Source organism: Heptranchias perlo, chromosome 29 (assembly GCF_035084215.1).
Source record: "Heptranchias perlo isolate sHepPer1 chromosome 29, sHepPer1.hap1, whole genome shotgun sequence".
Classification (NCBI taxonomy): domain Eukaryota; kingdom Metazoa; phylum Chordata; class Chondrichthyes; order Hexanchiformes; family Hexanchidae; genus Heptranchias; species Heptranchias perlo.
The window spans coordinates 7,753,506-7,771,975 of record NC_090353.1 but is presented as its reverse complement, the minus strand read 5'-3'; the positions used below and the strand labels follow the sequence as shown (position 1 = coordinate 7,771,975).

At 45.8% G+C, this 18,470-nt stretch overlaps 1 protein-coding gene across 1 annotated transcript in view; it reads left to right on the top strand.

Annotated features, from left to right (window-relative positions):
- Positions 1–6,607: 6,607 nt before the first annotated feature.
- The window catches only part of palm1a (paralemmin 1a), a 228,253-nt gene continuing 216,390 nt past the window's right edge, over positions 6,608–18,470 (top strand). The window contains exon 1 of the mRNA XM_067968053.1: positions 6,608–6,811. Within this exon, the coding sequence (XP_067824154.1) occupies positions 6,795–6,811 (17 nt within the window). The 5' untranslated portion in view covers positions 6,608–6,794. The remainder of the gene's footprint in view (positions 6,812–18,470) is intronic.

The window sequence follows — 18,470 nt, the reverse complement described above, 5'->3', positions numbered from 1 at the left end:
ACAAATAAAGAACTTGAAATTTTTGAAATATAAACTGGTTCCTAAAAATCTAGTTTTCAAAAAGATGGGTGGTAGAAATCGGGAACTCTCGCCCCCAAAAGGCTGTGGATGCCTAGACAATTGGAGCTTTCTAGACTGAGATCGATAGATTTTTGATAGGTAAGAGTATTAAGGGATACGTAACCTAGGTGGGTAAATGGGGTTGAGGTGCAGATCAGCCATGATCTAATTCAATGGCGGAGCAGGCTCGAGGGGCAGAATGGCCTCCTCCTGTTCCTATTTTCCTAGCCCATATTTAGTTTCATCAGGTCTAAGTATAAGTTTCTGTGTTGTAACTTTTATAAATTTCTATTGTAGCTGTTGAGGTGTTCAATTAATTTTCAATATCTACAGGACATACATTGAAACACAGCTCCCCTGTTCTGCCCCCATTCCCCCCTTACCCCAGGTGTTAACCCTCTTCCTACAGTTTCCCTCTGGAGGATCAGTGAGATATATCGGAGATGTGTTCTATTTTGTACAAGGTACCAGTGCCCCGTCTGAATTCCCCTGTACTAATATCATAGTGTGCAGTGTCACCTTCAAATCCTGGCAACCCCCACAGGACACAGCAGGGAGAATTATCTGCAATGCAGGAGTGTCCGATAGAGGGTGCTGTGACACCACCGTATCTTGGAGCTGCTTTTTATTTACATCAGACTGTCAAACCAAGGGAGCTTTCTGAGTGAAGACATTGGGCTCTAGGGGGCCACCAGGATTGAGAGACTGTTTACAGGCGCAACAGCTGGATTTTTAGAGGATGAAACTACCTCTTTTTCACATACCTCTTCCTTCAGTGCAGTACTGAGGGAGTGCTGCACTGTCGGAGCTGCCGTTTTTCATATGAGATGTTAAACCAGGGCCCCCATCTGCCCTCTCAGGTGGGCGTAAAAGATCCCATAGCACTATTTTGAAGAAGACCAGGGGAGTTCTCCCCGGTGCCCTGGGCAATATTTATCCCTCAACCAACATCACTAAAACAGATTATCTGATCATTATCACATCGCTGTTTGTGGGATCTTGCTGTGCACAAATTGGCTGCCACATTTCCTACAACAGTGACTACACTTCAAAAAGTATTTAATTGGCTGTAGACTGATTTGGGACGTCCTGAGACTGTGAAAGGCACTATATAAATGTCAGTCTTTCTTCGTCCTTTTTTATCCAGAGTGTGAGAGCAGGTCCAGCAGGCACTTTCCTTCTGGTTTCCCAGGCCTCTCTGGGCCTCCCCAGGTCAGAGGTTGGGATGAGTAGCTCACTGTGTGGAGGAAAATGAGCACAAACAGGTGTCGTAGCAACCCGGGACACAGCAAGAAAATAAAAAAAGACTTGCATTGATTTAGCACCTTTCACAACCTCAGGACTTCCCAAAGTGTTTTACAGTCGATTAATTACTTCTTGAACTGTAGTCACTGTTGTAATGTAGGAAACGTGGCAGCCAATTTGCGCACAGCAAGATCCCACAAACAGCAACGTGATAATGACCAGATCATCTGTTTGGTGATGTTGATTGAGGGATAAACATTGGCCAGGACTCTCCTGCTCTTCTTCGGAACAGTGCCGTGGGATCTTTACGTCCACCTGAGGGGGCAGACAGGGCCTCGAATTAATGTCTCATCTGGAAGACGGCACCTCCGACAATGCAGCACTCCCTCAGAATTGCACTGGGAGTGTCAGCCCGGATTATGTGCTCAAATCTCTGGAGTGGGACTTGAGCCCACAACCTTTCTATAATTACAGTACTCATTGGTGTTATTTATTTTTTACCTCATTATTTCTGACATCACAACAGTTGTCAATTGGCTGTAAATTGCTTTGGGACATCCTGAGGTTGTGAAAGGCGCTTTATAAATGTACATTTTTTCTTTCTTTTGTCCCTGTCCATCTCACTTTGCACATCTCCCTCACCATCTCACTCCCATTGCATGTCATACTGTTCACTATCATTATTTATATTACTAGCCAATGTACTGTAATGCTGCTTACAGTGAGTTGAAAGATGATGGCCTTTGGTGGTGTAATTGCCATGTTACTGGACTAGTAATCCAGCGCACAGAGGTTTAAATCCTAATATGGCAGCTTGAGAACTTGAATTCAGTTTTTAAAAATCTGGAAATAAAAAGTTGGTATCAGTAAAAGTGACCTAGAAGTAGTTGGATTGTCACTAAAACCCAACTGGTTCACTGATAGCTTTTAGGGAAGGAAACCTGCCGCCCTTACCTTTAAAAGTGGGAACAGGGTACTGAGTTAGACGATCAGCCATAACCATTTGGAATGGCAGAGCAGGCCTGAAGGGCCGAATGGCCTACTCTTGCTCCTATTTTCTATGTTTCTATGTTACCCAGTCTGACCTACATGTGACTCCAGTCCCACACCAATGTGGTTGACTCTTAACAGCCCTCTGAAGTGGCCTAGTAAGCACTCAGTTGTATGAAACTGCTCACCATACGGACTGCAGCGGTTCAAGAAGAAGGCCCACCACCACCTTCTCAAGGGCAACTAGGGGTGGGCAATAAATGCCCGTCTTGACAGCGATGCCCACATCCCCAGATTGTATAATAGAGAAACAGTGGCACTTCTGTGATGTTGTTCACAGTGAGTTGGAAAATATGCTGATTTATGGCCAGGGGATTATACCATGCAATACACAATGGATTATTTTATAGTATAATTGATTTCCTGGGGCAAAGCACACGTACAGAAGAGTGTGTGTCCCTCTCCATTAAACAATGCTCCAGCACTGCCCTGCATTATTGGGTCCCTTTCTGCCTCTCTCCCTCTATAATTCTGTCTGAATCCCTGCCTCCCACTGTAATTATGTCTGTTTCTCCCTCTGCCTCTCTCCCTCTGTAATTCTGCGTGGGTCCCTCTGTGTCTCTCTCCCTCTGTAATTCAATTTGGGTTCCTCTCTGCCTTTCTCCCTCTGTAATTCTGTCTGGGTCCCTCTGTGCCTCTCTCCGTCTATAATTCAATCTGGGTCTCTCTGTGTCTCTCTCCCTCTGTAATTCTGTCTGGGTCCCTCTGTGCCTCTCTCCGTCTATAATTCGGTCTGGGACCTCTCCCTCTGTAATTCTGTCTGGGTCCCTCTGTGTGTCTCTCGCTCTGTAATTCTGTCTGGGTCCCTCTGTGTCTCTCTCCCTCTGTAATTCTGACTGGGTCCCTCTGTCTGTCTCTCACTCTGTAATTCTGTCTGGGTCCCTCTGTGTCTCTCTCCCTCTGTAATTCTGTCTGGGTCCCTCTGTGCCTCTCTCCCTCTGTAATTCTGTCTGGGTCCCTCTGTGTCTTTCCCTGTGTAATTCTGTCTGGGTCCCTCTGTGTCTCTCTCCCTCTGTAATTCTGTCTGGGTCCCTCTGTGTGTCTCTCCCTCTGTAATTCTGTCTGGTTCCCTCTGTGTTTCTCTCCGTCTGTAATTCTGACTGGGTCCCTCTGTATCTCTCTCCCTCTGTAATTCTGTCTGGGTCCCTCTGTGTCTCTCCCTCTGTAATTCTGACTGGGTCCCTCTGTGTCTCTCGCTCTGTAATTCTGTCTGTGTCCCTCTGTGTCTCTCTCCCTCTGTAATTCTGTCTGGGTCCCTCTGTCTGTCTCCCTCTGTAATTCTGTGTGGGTCCCTCTGTGTCTCTCGCCCTCTGTAATTCTGTCTGGGTCCCTCTGTGTCTCTCTCCCTCTGTAATTCTGTCTGGTTCCCTCTGTGTTTCTCTCTGTCTGTAATTCTGTCTGGTTCCCTTTGTGTCTCTCTCCCTCTGTAATTCTGTCTGGGTCCCTCTGTGTCTCTCTCCCTCTGTAATTCTGTCTGGGTCCCTTTGTGTCTCTCTCCCTCTGTAATTCTGTCTGGGTCCCTTTATGTCTCTCTCCCTCTGTAATTCTGTCTGGGTCCCTCTCTCTTTCTCTCCCTCTGTAATTCTGTCTGGGTCCCTCTCTCTCTCTCTCTCCCTCTGCCATCGTATTTCACTCTTTCTCAGTCGCTGCAAGTTCTGGAAATGCAGTTGAACTGAAGCCTCACACCCAGGGAATGGGACAGGTCTGTGTGGAGAAAGATTGTTACAGGTTGTGCTATGCTACAATAGGTAAGTTTATATCCAAGGCAGTGATTTCCTAGAGAAATGTTTAATTTTTTCCATAGAATTATATAGAACTGATAACCCAGAAAATGGCCATTCTACCCCTCCAGTCCGTGCTGGTATTTATCCTCCACATGAACAGTTGTACTAAGCCCATGTTTATTGTAATTTTTAAAAGTATGTCCTTGAGCCATTGAGAAATTAGATGAAGTATCTAACAGGTAGGTGGCTTGTTAGCTACTTGAGATGCTTTAAGGGGTCATTATTGAGGATGGGCAATGGTTTCTCTTCCTGCTCCCGCACCATTAACTCTGGAGTCCCCCGAGGATCTATCCCTGGACCCCTCCTATTTCTCATCTACATGCTGCCCCTCGGCGACATCATCCGAAGACATGGGGACAGGTTCCACCCGTACACTGACGACACCCAGCTCTACCTCTCCTTCGCCTCTCTTGACCCCTCCACTGCCTCCATGTTGTCAGACTGTTTGACCGAAATCCAGTCCTGCTATGATTTGCTCCAATTAAATATTGGGAAGATTGAAGCCATTATCTTCGGGCCAAGCCACAAATCACGTTCCCTAGCCACCGACTCCCTAGCCACTGTCTCTTCTTGAACCTGACTTTTCGTAACCTCGGATGTCCTATTTGACTCCTAGCTGAGCTTCTGACCCCATATCCTCTCCATCACCAAGACGGCCTACTTCCACCTCCGTATCATCGCCCATCTCCACCCCTACCTCTGCTGCTGAAACCCTCATCCATGCTTTTGTTAACTCCAGATTAGACTATTCCAATGCTCTCCTGGCCGGCCTCCTGCCTTGCACCCTCTGGAAACTTGAGTTCATCCAAAACTCTGCTGCCCGTATCCTGACTCGCACCAAGTCCCGTTCACCCATCACTCCCTGCTCGCTGACCTCCCACTCCACCAACGCCTCGATTTTAAAATTCTCATCCTTGTGTTCAAATCCCTCCATGGCCTCGCCCCTCCCTATCTCTGTAACCTCCTCCACCCCTACAACCTTCCGAGAAATTTGCGCTCCTACAACTCTGGATTCTAATGCATCCCCCACTCCCTTTGCCTCACCATTGGCGGCCGTGCCTTCAGCTATCAAGCCCTATGCTCTGGAATTCCCTCCCTAAACCTTTCTGCCCCTCCACCTCTCCTCCTTTAAGACTCTCCTTAAAACTTGTCCCTTTGACCAAGCGTTTTGTCACCTGTCCTAATGCCTCCTTCTTTGGCTCAGTTTCAATTTTTGTCTGATTTACGCTCCTGTGAAGTGCCTCTGTGAAAGGTGCTATATAAATGCAAGTTGTTGTGTGTAGTGATTGACTGCAAGCTTTTTGTTATTGGCTCATTTAAAGCATTCCCTCCTCTGAGTCAGAAGGCCATGGATTCAATTCCCACTCTAGGGATTTGAGCACATAATCAAAAAGCTCGACACCATCCAGGACAAAGCAGCCCACTTGATTGGCACCCCATCCACCACCCGAAACATTCACTCCCTTCACCACCGGCGCACCGTGGCTGCAGTGTGTACCATCCACAGGATGCACTGCAACAACTCGCCAAGGCATCTTCGACAGCACCTCCCAAACCCACGACCTCTACCACCTAGAAGGACAAGGGCAGCAGGTACATGGGAACACCACCACCTGCACATTCCCCTCCAAGTCACACACCATCGCGACTTGGAAATATATCACCGTTCCTTCATCGTCGCTGGGTCAAAATCCTGGAACTCCCTTCCTAACAGCACTGTGGGAGAACCTTCACCATACGGACTGAAGCGGTTCAAGAAGGCAGCTCACCACCACCTTCTCAAGGGCAATTAGGGATGGGCAATAAATGCCGGCCTCGCCAGCGACGCCCACATCCCATGAACGAATGAAAGAAAAATCTAGGCTGACACTCCAGTGCAGCACTGAGGGAGTGATGTTTTTCGGATGAGATGTTAAACCAAGGCCCCATCTGCCCTCTCAGGTTGATATAAAAGATCCTGTGGGATAATTCAAAGAAGAGCAGGGGAGTTCTCCTCGGTGTCCTGGCCAATATTTAACCCTCAACCAACAGCATTAAACAGATTACCTGGTCATTTATCACACTGCTGTTTGTGGGATCTTGCTCTGCACAAATTGGCTGCCGCGTTTCCCTACATTACAACAGTGATTACACTTCAGAAATACTTCACTGGCTGTAAAGTGCTTTGGGACGTCCTGAGGTTGTGAAAGGCGCTATATAAATGTAAGTCTTTCTTTATCGCTAATTATATTTTTGCTATTCGGATTAGCAATTAGTTAATCTAAACTAAAAACAAGAAATAAAAAGTTCAGCCCTTTTACATTTTATTTTCGTGTAAAGCACTCGTCCCCAGTGTGTGACTCCTGGATTTTAATTTAATCGTGTGAAATATCTCCTTCAGGCAGCTCTTCGAATCCCAACAGGCAGGCTCAGCAATGCAGGCGGTGTCCAGTAGGGGTGCAGTGTCACTGTAAATGTATCCTCGAGCTGAATAAACACAGAACAAAGGCAATGAGATGTTGAGGCTGCTGCTCGCCGATATCAGACTGTCAAAGTAGGGGGGGCTTTCTGAGTGAAACAAGCACCCTCCGACTGTGCACACAGACCCGACTGTACCTCCTCTGAACCAGCATCCCAGAGAGACTCCCCTCCGTAACCAGGAACACCGCAGAGTGAATGGCACTGGCAATGGAGTAAGTGGATCAAATCTGATACTACGGAATAACCTATTGATCCAGCCGGCCGGTGTGGGTGGGAGTGGGTGTACCAGCCGGCCGGTGTGGGTGGGAGTGGGTGTACCACTCTATGGTTGTCTGTGGGCATTTCAGTAGGTGAACTGAGCACTGCACAGACATGCATTAGACAGATGTGTGCCTGCGTTGCTGCTGTGAGGCTGGAAGATCTTTTGGTTTCCATTGAGCTGAGATTGCAATGTGGTCACACCTTTTTTTTTTGCAGGGCGATGTGATTGATTGTATATTTATTTTAAATTCTGTAAGGGCTGTGATTTAAATGTCGATTCCCAATGAACCCAATATGGCTGAATCACTGAGAACCCCACCGCAGTTTAGACTCTGGGTGTCTATATTTTCGGTTGATGTCTGTGACTGTATTAACAGGATTCATTATTTTTTGTAAAGAAGAAGAACATGATTCCTGTCATCTATTGTCTCCTCTGTCACATTGCGGTCTGATATTGTGAGTCTGAGGGGGAAAAAATATAGAAAGTTATCTGTTTCATTCCTCTGTACCTATTCCTTGAGTGTCCCAAGAATGCAAATTAACCATTTATTGGATGATTTGTTTTAGCCATGTATCTGAGTTAGTTTGAAGCTTTTGATGAGGCAACGATTGCCGTCTGTGTTTCTGGATGAGTTTTATTTTGATACAATGTGCTGTTTGCTAATACCTTGGCGTTTTGAGAAGATGTTGTACCAGGTGCGTTCTGAATATACAGACCCCCTTTCCCATCGTTTCCGTCCCCTGAAGCTGGGCGTCCCGGGCTGGATTGCACCTCGCTTTGCTCAGCTCCGAGAGCATCAGCCTGCCCACCTGGGGAGAGGATGCTCTCTGACGCCATGCCAGCCATTTTCTATTGCCTGACTCGACGGGAGAGAATGAGCTGAGCTCTGTGTGTGTGACTCAGGTCAGCAAAGAGTGATGTCTCGAGGTGTATGGAGAGCGATTGAGGGGCTTGTCAGTCTGCCCTGACAGCTTCAGATCTTGTGCAAGCCCCTCTTCCCCAACAAAAACAACAGTTTTTAAAAAAATGTTCTCCCCACCTCTCCTCTCCTGAAGGCGTTGACTCTTTCCTGGGATAACGGTTTCAGCTACTTCACCCAACAACTCATTTCTTCACACCTGAGTCTTGGCAACTATTTGACTGGGAACGGCGTTACAGCCCAACCCCGTCTTGTCCCCACCTAACGTCTACAGACGCACACAAGCATGCTCACGTACACGCATGGCCACACGTGCACATGCAGACATGCACACGCATATACACACACATGGCCACACACGCAAACACGCATACACACATGCACACTCGCACACATATGCACACATTATGCATACAATCACACACACACACACACACACACACACATTTTCGAACAGGAGTCACTGGATGGCAATCAGCAGTGTGAACTCTGGTCGATTTTCCTCTCAGCTCATGGGCCCTAAGGCCAGTTGTGGCCCTGAATCACCTCCCCAGTTCCATTGGAGTGCCATACAATGGGAGTGATTGGGAATGGCTTTACTCTATTGGAGATCCATACAACGGGAGTGATGGGAAGTGATTTGCGACTGATTCTCGAACTTAAACCAGAGTTAGCACGATAGATTCCGCAGCTAGTTTGTGTGCTGCAAGTGAAGCTGGTGGAGGAGTGGTGCAGGAATGCAAGATATGTTTAAAGCACTGTCACTGAGGGTTGTCATACCAGAGACTAATTAGCAAAGTGACATTGCAACTGTTGTTTAGGGTAATAATACTAGAGCTGGCAATTAGTGTAGTGGAGCTTGTATGGGACAGAGGCAGCAGTGCAAGTCTCCAATGAAATTTGTATCCATCCCTTTAACACAATAATATAGCATAAAGTTCATTATTATAAACACCATATTTTGAAATGACACCCCAGATCTTGTGATTTATGTTATTATATACCACCTGCGACAATCTGGCAGCAGTTAAATGATGCCAGTCGGAAAATGAGGCTTATGTGTCTCGAAATCTTAAAGGCTTTCAGAAGCTAAGATTTGGGAAGGCACATTAGGGGGCAATATTGGGGAGGCTGAGTGACGCTTGTACTTTCAACGGAGGGCCTTGTCAAAAGTAAGTGTCAAAGTTTGCGGTATAATTTTAATCATTTCACCGAAACAATTTATTATTGTTTTCACTCCCGCCTGGGCCAGAGCTGGTGTTTAGGATATCACCACTAATCATTGAATTCTCATAGAATCTCACAGCATAAAAAAGTGGCCATTCGGCCCATCGCACCTGTGCCAGCTCTTTGAAAGAGCTTTCCAATTAGTCCCACTCCTCTGCCGTTTCCCCACAGCCCTGCAAATTTCTCCTGTTCAAGTATTTATCCAATTCCCTTTTGTAGGTTATTATTAAATCAGCTTCCACCGCCCTTTCAGGCAGTGCATTCTAGAGCATAACAGCTCTCTGCGTAATAAAATTCTCCTCATCACCCCCCTGGTTCTTTTACCAATGATCTTAAATCTGTGTCCTCTAGTTACTGACCTTCCAGCCAGTGGAAACAGTTTTTCTGGAATAGTACTGGAATTAGCATTCAAAGTTCTGATACTCGGTTGGTGCTAGCCAGAGCTGATGTTGAGAGGGTACAGGTACTAGATATGTTTTAGGCAGTTGACATTGCATCTAACGGCAGCCTTGTGATATCCAATATTTTACGATTAACACCTCCCAACTTATGTGCAGCAGTTTTCTGCCTCCCTCCATTGTAGTTTGTTATTTGAAGTGATCCCTTCCTGCATACCTGGGTCACCGAGGGCAGTTTATATTGCACAGAGCTGCTGCTGTCAAACCAAGGAATTAATTGGTAAAGAATAATTATAGAGCAACACAAGGATAGAATCCAGAGCACTCATTTTCAACTCGGGGGTTCCTGAAGTGCGCTCGACAGGCTCAGTGTTCCTGAAGAGCGATGCGCCTGTGAAGGGGAGGCACTCACGATCAAAATATTTGCACGGCCTAGTGCAGGGCCTCCTAGCAGAGCCTAGCGTGGGATCATGGGTTGGAGGAGGAGGCTGTAGAAACCTCTCAGGCAGCTGCAGACCTGGTCACTACCGTTGGGGCCTTGTAGCAACCAGAAGGCCGCAAAGCCTGAAGATCGTCTGGGGAGGGGAAGTGGGTGGAATCCTTAAAATATTTACACAACCTTTCTCACTCCGATGATTTTCAGCTTGACCCGGGATCACCACTCCCCTCCTGGCCCTGCAGGTCCTCCGGTCCATGGAGGGTCCCGGCACATCCCCTCCCATCAGGTCTCTTTGGCCCTCCCCACTGGAGCACACTATGGGTTAATGAACAGGAAAGTGAGACACGAGGCTATGGATACCCTTCCCCCGCCCTCTCCCACCCCTCCCCATCCCCCTCCCCCCTGACCTGTCCCCCCTCCGTCCCTCCCCCTCCCACCCCTCCCCCTCACCTCTCCCGGCCCCCTACCCATCCCACCCCTCGCCCCTCTCCCCCCTTCCCACCCTGAGGAATCAAACATCTCTCAGCAAAATGTCTCTCAAATATCTCCCACTGAAATGACAGAATGTTATAATGGGGAGTGGGAGGTGACATATTGGCACAAATCATTGCATGCCAGGAGCAAAGTTTAGACTCTCCCAAAAAGGAGTTCCCAATCTCAGTCATGCTATGGGGGATGGGGGATGGGAGAGGGGGTGGGGAGATGCAGAGCGAGGAGAGCAAGCACTTCAGTCCAGGTAGGGAAGGAAGGTTTGAGGACAAGTCCCAGCAGGTCACTCCTGCCCAACTTCCCAGCAGATAGTCTGAGAAAGGAATTGGCAGAAGACTGTCAACAGCTGGCCTGGACATTTCAAATGGGCGTATTGTGTGGCATAGGGGCATCAGCTAAAACAAGAGACGATAGAAAACACCAAAGGCACAGTGCCATTATTTGTAAAAAATTCGATGCCTTCAATTGTTGGAGGACTGACATTATGATTTATAACCATGTATTTCAGCCCTGCTTATTGTTGAAGTTTTGTAACATTAAGTCAGATAATTCTTTACTTTCCAGATGTTGCTTGGCTTGTAGACAGAGATTAATGGCCTAATTCCATTTAAAAAAATAGTCTCCATTAAGTCACTGGAAAAAATAAACCCTATCATTCAGACTCTAACTTTGAGTTGACTGATTTAGACACTGCCCACTCATCTGCAGAGGGCTGCCCAGGTGCTGGGTTTGGAGAATAAGTTCATTTAATTTTCTATCGGTACAAAAGTGCCAGAATATAACCAAAATAATTGACTAGAAGAAACAAAGAACATATACTTCTATTCCACCTTTTGCTACCTCAGGACATCCCAAAGCGCTTTATAGTCAATGAAGTACTTTTGAAGTGTAGTGTCTGTTTTAGTGTAAGAAACATGGCAGCCAATTTGCGCAAAGCAAGAGCTCACAAATAGACTGAGATAATTAGGACCTATGGTTTCCAAAGCTCTCCACTGGGGTTTTCCTCGTGTCGTTTCTGGGTTTGTTATAGACTTGCTAATAGAGATTGATTGCTATGATTAGTCAACATCTCCATTGTTGTTGTATCATGCGACTATCAGGATGGTAGAAAGCAAACTAGATGGACCTTGGTCACTTTTTGTCCAGCACGTTAGCAATAATGACCAAATAACCTGTTTTAGCGATGGTGGTTGAGGGATAAATTTTGGCCAGGACACCCTGGTGAACTCCCCTAATTTTCTTTGAATAGTACCACAGGATATTTTACATCCACCTGAGAGGGCAGACATGACCTCGGTTTAACCTCACATCTGAAAGATGGTACCTCCGACAGTGCAGCACTCCCTCAATACTGCACTGGAGTGTTAGCCTGAATTATGTACTCAAGTTTCTGGAGTGGGACCTGAACCCGCAGCCTTTTGATACAGAGCCAAGGCTGACACCTAGGTTGAATTGTAGATGGAGCAATAGGTTGGAATGTAAGATGACTCGGCAAAGTTTTAACCGCCAGTACCTCGTAATGGCCAGGCATCTGATTCATGATTAGTCGTTCTGTAGATCATAACTTGCGAACGACACAGTGAAGGACGCTTCAAGCTTGGACTGAGGGGATAATCATCTTATAGAATGGGAACCATTGGCCCATTAGATTTGATTCCTCCCTTCCTGTAAATGGAGTCCCTTTTATACTTCAGAAGACAGCAGGTAAGCAGCAAAAGTTTTGAGAGGGAGGAGAATGATTAACATCAGAGGGACCCATTGGCCTGTCTGCTGCTTCCATCCTGATACCTGCCCCGGGATTGCACAGTCTCCGTGACACGGTTGTTACATGAAATAAGAATTATACTGAAAGGAAAGATGAGGCCAGCATCCATTTTCATAACCATTGTGCAGGCCCACTATTGAGTGAATAAGGAATGAAGAAGCAGTTAGGCATTAATGGGCTAATAATGGGTAAGGAAATATTGGCTGCATTTGGGTTTGTTCCTTCATCAAAAGAGGAGAGGGATAAACCCGGCAATTACAGGCCAGTCAACCTAACATCAGTGGTGGGGAAACTTTTATAGACAATAATCTGGGACAAAATTAATTGGCACTTGGAAAAACATGGGTTAATATATGAAAGCCAGCACAGATTTGTTAAAGGCAAATCTTGTTTGACTAATTTGATTGAGTTCTTTGATGAAGTAACAGAGAGGGTTGATGAGGGCCGGGCGGTTGATGTGTATATGGTCTATCAAAAGGCATTTGATGAAGTACCACATAATAGACTTATTGGCAAAATTGAAGCCCATGAGATTAAAGGGACATTGGTAGCGTGGATACAAAATTGGCTAAGGGACAGAAAGCAGAGAGTAGCGGTGAACGGTTGTTGTTCACACTGGAGGGAAGTGTCCCCCCAGGGGGTCAGTATTAGGGCCGTTGTTCTTTTTGATACATATTAATGACCTGGACTTGGGTATACAGGGCATAATTTCAAAGTTTGCAGAAGACACAAAATACAGAAATGTAGTAAACAACGAGTAGGATATTAACAGACTTCAGGAGTACATAGACAGACTGGTGAAATGGGCAGACATATGGCAGATGAAATGTATCACAGAGAAGTGTGAAGTGATTAATTTTGGTAAGAAAAATGAAGAGAGGCAATATAAACTAAATGGTACAATTTTAAAGGGGTACAGGAACAGAGAGACCTGGGGGTGGACGTACATAAGTCTTTGAAGGTGGCAGGACAAGTTGAGAAGGCTGTTAAAAAGGCATACGGGATCCTTGACTTTACAAATAGAGGCATAGAGTACAAAAGCAAAGATGCTAAACTTTTATAAAACACTGGTTAGGCCTCAGCTAAAGTATTGTGGTCAATTCTGGGCACCATACTTTAGAAAGGATGACCTTAGAGAGGTTGCAGAAGAGATTTATTGGAATGGTACCAGGGATGCGGGACTTCAGTTATGTGGAGAGATTGGAGAAACTGGGGTTGTCCTCCTTGGAGCAGAGAAGGGTTTTTATAGAGTAAATACATTTCCAGTGGCAGAAGGGTCGGTAACCGGAGGACACAGATAATTGGCAAAAGAACCAGAGGCGACATGAGGGAAAAAAAATTTATGCAGCGAGTTGTTATGATCTGGAATGCACTGCCTGAAAGGGTGGTGGAAGCAGATTCAGTAATAACTTTCAAAAGGGAATTGGATAAATACTTGAAGGGTAAAAATTTGCCGGGCTATGAGGAAAAAACAGGGGAGTGGGGCTAATTGGACAGCTCTTTCAAAGTGCCAGCCAAGGTATGATGGGCCGAATGGCCTCTTTCTGTGCTGTATCATTCTATGATTCTATGAGTCTATCACATCTAGTTTATCTCATTCTCTTTAGGTGTTGATGTGCCTTCTTGTAATAAGTGTCAGCCTTGGCTCAGTGGTAGTATTCTTGCCTCTGAACCAGAAGGCTGTGAGTTAAAGTTCCACTCCAGAGACTTGAGCACAAAATCTGGGCTGACACTCCTGTGCTGTACTGTTGCAGGTGCTGCTTTTAGATGAGACGTTAAACCGAGGCCCCGTCTGCCCTCTCAGGTGGGCGTAAAACGTCCCATGGCACTATTTCAAAGAATAGCAGGGGGGCACTCACCGGTGTCCTGGCCAATATTTATCCCTCAACCAACTTCACGAAAACAGATTATCTCGTCGTTATCTCATTGCTCTTTGTGGGACCTTGTTATGTGCATATTCGCGACCGTGTTTCCTACATTACAGCAGTGACTACACTTCAAAAGTACTTCATTGGCAATAAAGCACTTTGGGATGCCCTGAGGTCATGAAAGGTGCTCTATAAACACAAGTTCTTTCTTATTCTTTATCATACCTCCAACTGGCTGGGACATTCTGGGCATCACCAAGGATACCATCACTGATGTTCCATTATCAGCCATCAGAAGGTGTATTTTTACATTTTGGGCTAGTCATGTCAGTTTTTCCCTCCCCTTTCCCTCAGATGAATCGAGACTCCTCCTACCTTCTTGTCTGGAAAAGTACTGAGATCGTGGTGGCAAATTCGAGTCTGGAGCTTCCACTTGTAGTCCTCGGGTCAAGAGTCCAACACGATGTTACTACAGCTGTTTGGGGCCTTATATTTGGCTAAAAGTCTTTAGATTTTCTATCTGTGAACCTGAGCACTTAGGAACATAGCAACAGGAGAAGGCCATTCAGCCTGTCCCACCATTCAATTAGATCATGGCTGACCTGATTTTCTACCAGTTTAACAGAGATTGGAAGGAAATCAACCAGAAAACGTCAGCAATTCTTCCAAGGAAATCTGAAATGAAAACAGTAAACTGTCGGTCTGGTCAACGTCTGAAAGTGAAGAGATGGATTAGCATTTGGGAGGAGACTCTGTCAGGAAGGTCCTTTTATCAATCTGAAGCTGAGGCCGACTTGGGAGGATGAGGGCATGGAGGACCCATGAAACCAAAAAATAGGTCACCCGGGGAGGATGGGAGAATGGCTGTCAACATTGAAGGATGATGGAGTTAACCTGATGTCAACTCAAGGGTTGTTTATTGTTTTGTAACCTCTCCCCTCCCCAGAATCCACCTTTATTCCATGAGCACTTACCACTGCCTGCTCCCTGTTGAACGGTCGCTATGCAGTTATGCAGATGCTGTTGCACGGTCGCTATGCAGTTATGCAGATATGCAGATGCTGTTGCATGGTTGCTATGCAGTTATGCAGATGCTGTTGCACGGTCGCTATGCAGTTATGCAGATATGCAGATGCTGTTGCATGGTTGCTATGCAGTTATGCAGATGCTGTTGCACGGTTGCTATGCAGTTACGTAGATGCTGTTGTACGGTCACTATGCAGTTATGCAGATGCTGTTGCACGGTTGCTATGCAGTTACATAGATGCTGTTGCACAGTCGCTATGCAGTTATGTAAATGCTGTTGCACGGTCGCTATGCAGTAATGTAGATGCTGTTGCACGGTCGCTATGCAGTTACGTAGATGCTGTTGTACGGTCGCTATGCAGTTATGTAGATGCTGTTGGACGGTTGCTATGCAGTTACGTAGATGCTGTTGCACAGTCGCTATGCAGTTATGTAAATGCTGTTGCACGGTCGCTATGCAGTTATGTAGATGCTGTTGTACGGCGGTTGCTATGCAGTAATGTAGATGCTGTTGCACAGTCGCTATGCAGTTACGTCGATGCTGTTGCACAGTCGCTATGCAGTTACGTAGGTGCTGTTGACGGAATTGTTTTTGTTATTCCTTCTTTTCTCTTCCAGTTTTCTCTCCTTTCCTGAAATTGGCGACTCATGCTGAGGACCAGTTCTATGAGGCCCATTGGTCCTTTGGTACCATGTGAATCAAGACTGTTGGTAGTTTATTCGACCTTGGGGGGCTATCACAGCTCAGATGATCTTCTCCTCGTCCAATATCCACTTCTGTTAGATCAGGAGAAGGGAAGTCTAGCCAATTCCTTTCCTTCCCAGCTGGGAGTACTGAGGCTAACTGTAGTGGCCCTACTGTACGTCCAACATCATCGATTACCTCACCACAGACCAGGGGTCAAACACAGGACTTTGCATGGCTGGAACTGGAGGGGGCTAGTGTTTTTCTCCATAATCAATGAGTTTCTACAATAATTCTCAGAAATCACACACTTCAAAGCTGCATTTCTTGCAAATTTTGTGAGTGATTCCTGTTTTTTCATCAGGGTGGTGCATTCATCCATTGAGCCATCAAAGCTTACAGTTTTCACTGTTCCACAGTAAATTACACGGAGGGGGGGTTGCTGAGAGACGGAAAGCGAAGAGGAGGGAGGGAGAGAGGGAGGATGGCAGAGTGGATTATTTAGCGCAGTCCTATCTGTGTGACACACAGGGTTGCAATCCGAAGTGTACAGGTGGCGTGAGAGGGAATTGTATGAAAGGTGCCATTACTTGGCTCTGAATATGAGCATGGCAGATGACGTGCTGAGCAGATTAGGCTCCTGAAATAATCCACAATAAATAACACGCCGATACTCAGTCCACACATATGGGATGGAAAACAATTGATCATTGTAGAGCAGGAATCTTTATGAAAACAGTTTCTGGTGTCAAAGGTCCGCCTAAGTAAACATTGTTACTGACTGTTGTTAAAGGCCATATTTACTCTGAAAGAATGCTAACTGGCCTACAATAACTAGGACCCCCCTCCTACTACAGACCCTGAAAGAACACCTTGTTGTGAATAGGAATCCTGGCCAATGGACATTACAGGCTGGTGGAGACAATCTTGCATAGCTCAATGTGTAGAAGTGCCACCTAGTACTGTGAACACTGAAACAATGGTCCAGTAGCACCTCCCTTATACAGTGCAATATGCAGAATGACTGGGGCAAGGGCAGGCAAGCCCATAGCAAATGGAAGTCCCTCCTGTGACAAGACACAGAAAGACTGAGGTTTGGTATCAAGTATCTGAGCGGCAACCATATCTGCTAGGGATTATCAACCATCAGTTCACCTCGACAAGTAATTCATTGTGTGAAGCATTTTGAGAGGATTTGATCATAAAAGGCACACCATGAATACAATTCTTGTTATTGGTTATTGACAGTTTGACACTGGAGATATCAAATAATATTCATTTTATTGCATATCTTATATTCCAATAGCACAACATAATACCGGGCCAAATTTTACTGGCGTGGGACATCTCGTGACGTACGCCATTGGTTAGATCTTTTAACACACCTTTCAGCTCAAATATGATTTGCGCTGTGACTTGTTGGAAGTGTGAGCTGATAACAGCGAGGGCAACAGGGCATCTGGGACCATAGTGAACCATGGGATCAACAGTGAGGAACGATGGAGAAGGAGGGAGGATGAGGGTCAAATCAGGTACAGAAAGAGAAATAAAGAGAGGGAGAGAAAGATCGGATTAAGAGAGAGAAAAACAAGAGCCAGAAAGGAAAAGTAAAAAACAAAATTGAATATCTCTAAGAAGAATTCACTACCTGTAGGAATGAGACTCAACAGTTTAAATTGTTCCCTTTCTGTGGCAGAGGGATTGACTGGCATTGCATTAACAATTATCACATCATTAAACGGGCCCTTACGCTGTTAATTGTGAGCCCTAACTTTCTGTGGAATGGACGATCAATGTGTAAATCCAGCAAGTTCTTAAAAATGACGGGGAGGTTGAAGGCGAGATGCCATTTGTGTGAAGCGACGTGAATCGGCCAGCAACTTCTGGAAATTTGCAACTCAAGACCCATCTCCTCTTCCCCTGAACTTGCTGGCCGATTTGTGCATTAATAACGCCGTTGCCTCGTGAAATTGCCGTTATTTTTCCAGCAAGGATTAGCCCAAAGCTTTTTGGTGGAGACTGCAACGATTAGAGTCATGCAGTTAAGATGCTTGGCGTTGTCCCGTTTAGTTTAGTTAGATACTTTTGATCTGAAAGTTCACAGGCTCACCAGATAATTATGGAGGAGGGAGGCCACTCGTCCCATCTTAATGTATGCACCCAGGGGTACCTCCCATTGCAACATCCAATTGTTCTATGAATGGTTCTATGGCTTCTGCTTCCAATACTCTACCTGGGAGTCCATTCCATGTGTTGATTCATGTTTGAGGAAGACCGTCCTGATATGAGTTTTAAACCTTGCTGTGAGCAAATTGGCTGCTGTGTTCTCTACATTACGACAGTGATTACACTTCAAACATATTTCACTGGCTGTAAAGCGCTTTGGGACATCCTGAGGTTGTGAAAGGTGCTATATAAATACAAATTCTTTCTTTAATGCTGGCGTAAAGTGCTTAAATAGAGCAGCAACGAGCTTTAACCTACACCAGGTAGAACACTGCCTTGCTAATCTCGCTGTGCCACCAGCTGCAGACAGTACCTGCCTCGAGGCTTCCTTCCATTCATTTATTCCAATCCCATTGCAGAACCAGGTCAGACGGGAGCTACAGCAGACAGAGACAGTCAGTCTGGTTAACAGGCTCTCCAAGGTCCTTGTTTTAATGCAATATTCAACGCACTCACCAGTGAGTGTGCCTGCAGGTTGTGTTTTGATGTCGCAAATGACCTGGAAACATTTGAGAGCTGTGTACGCAATTTCACAGCAACAAAAAAGAGAAAATACATATAATGGTT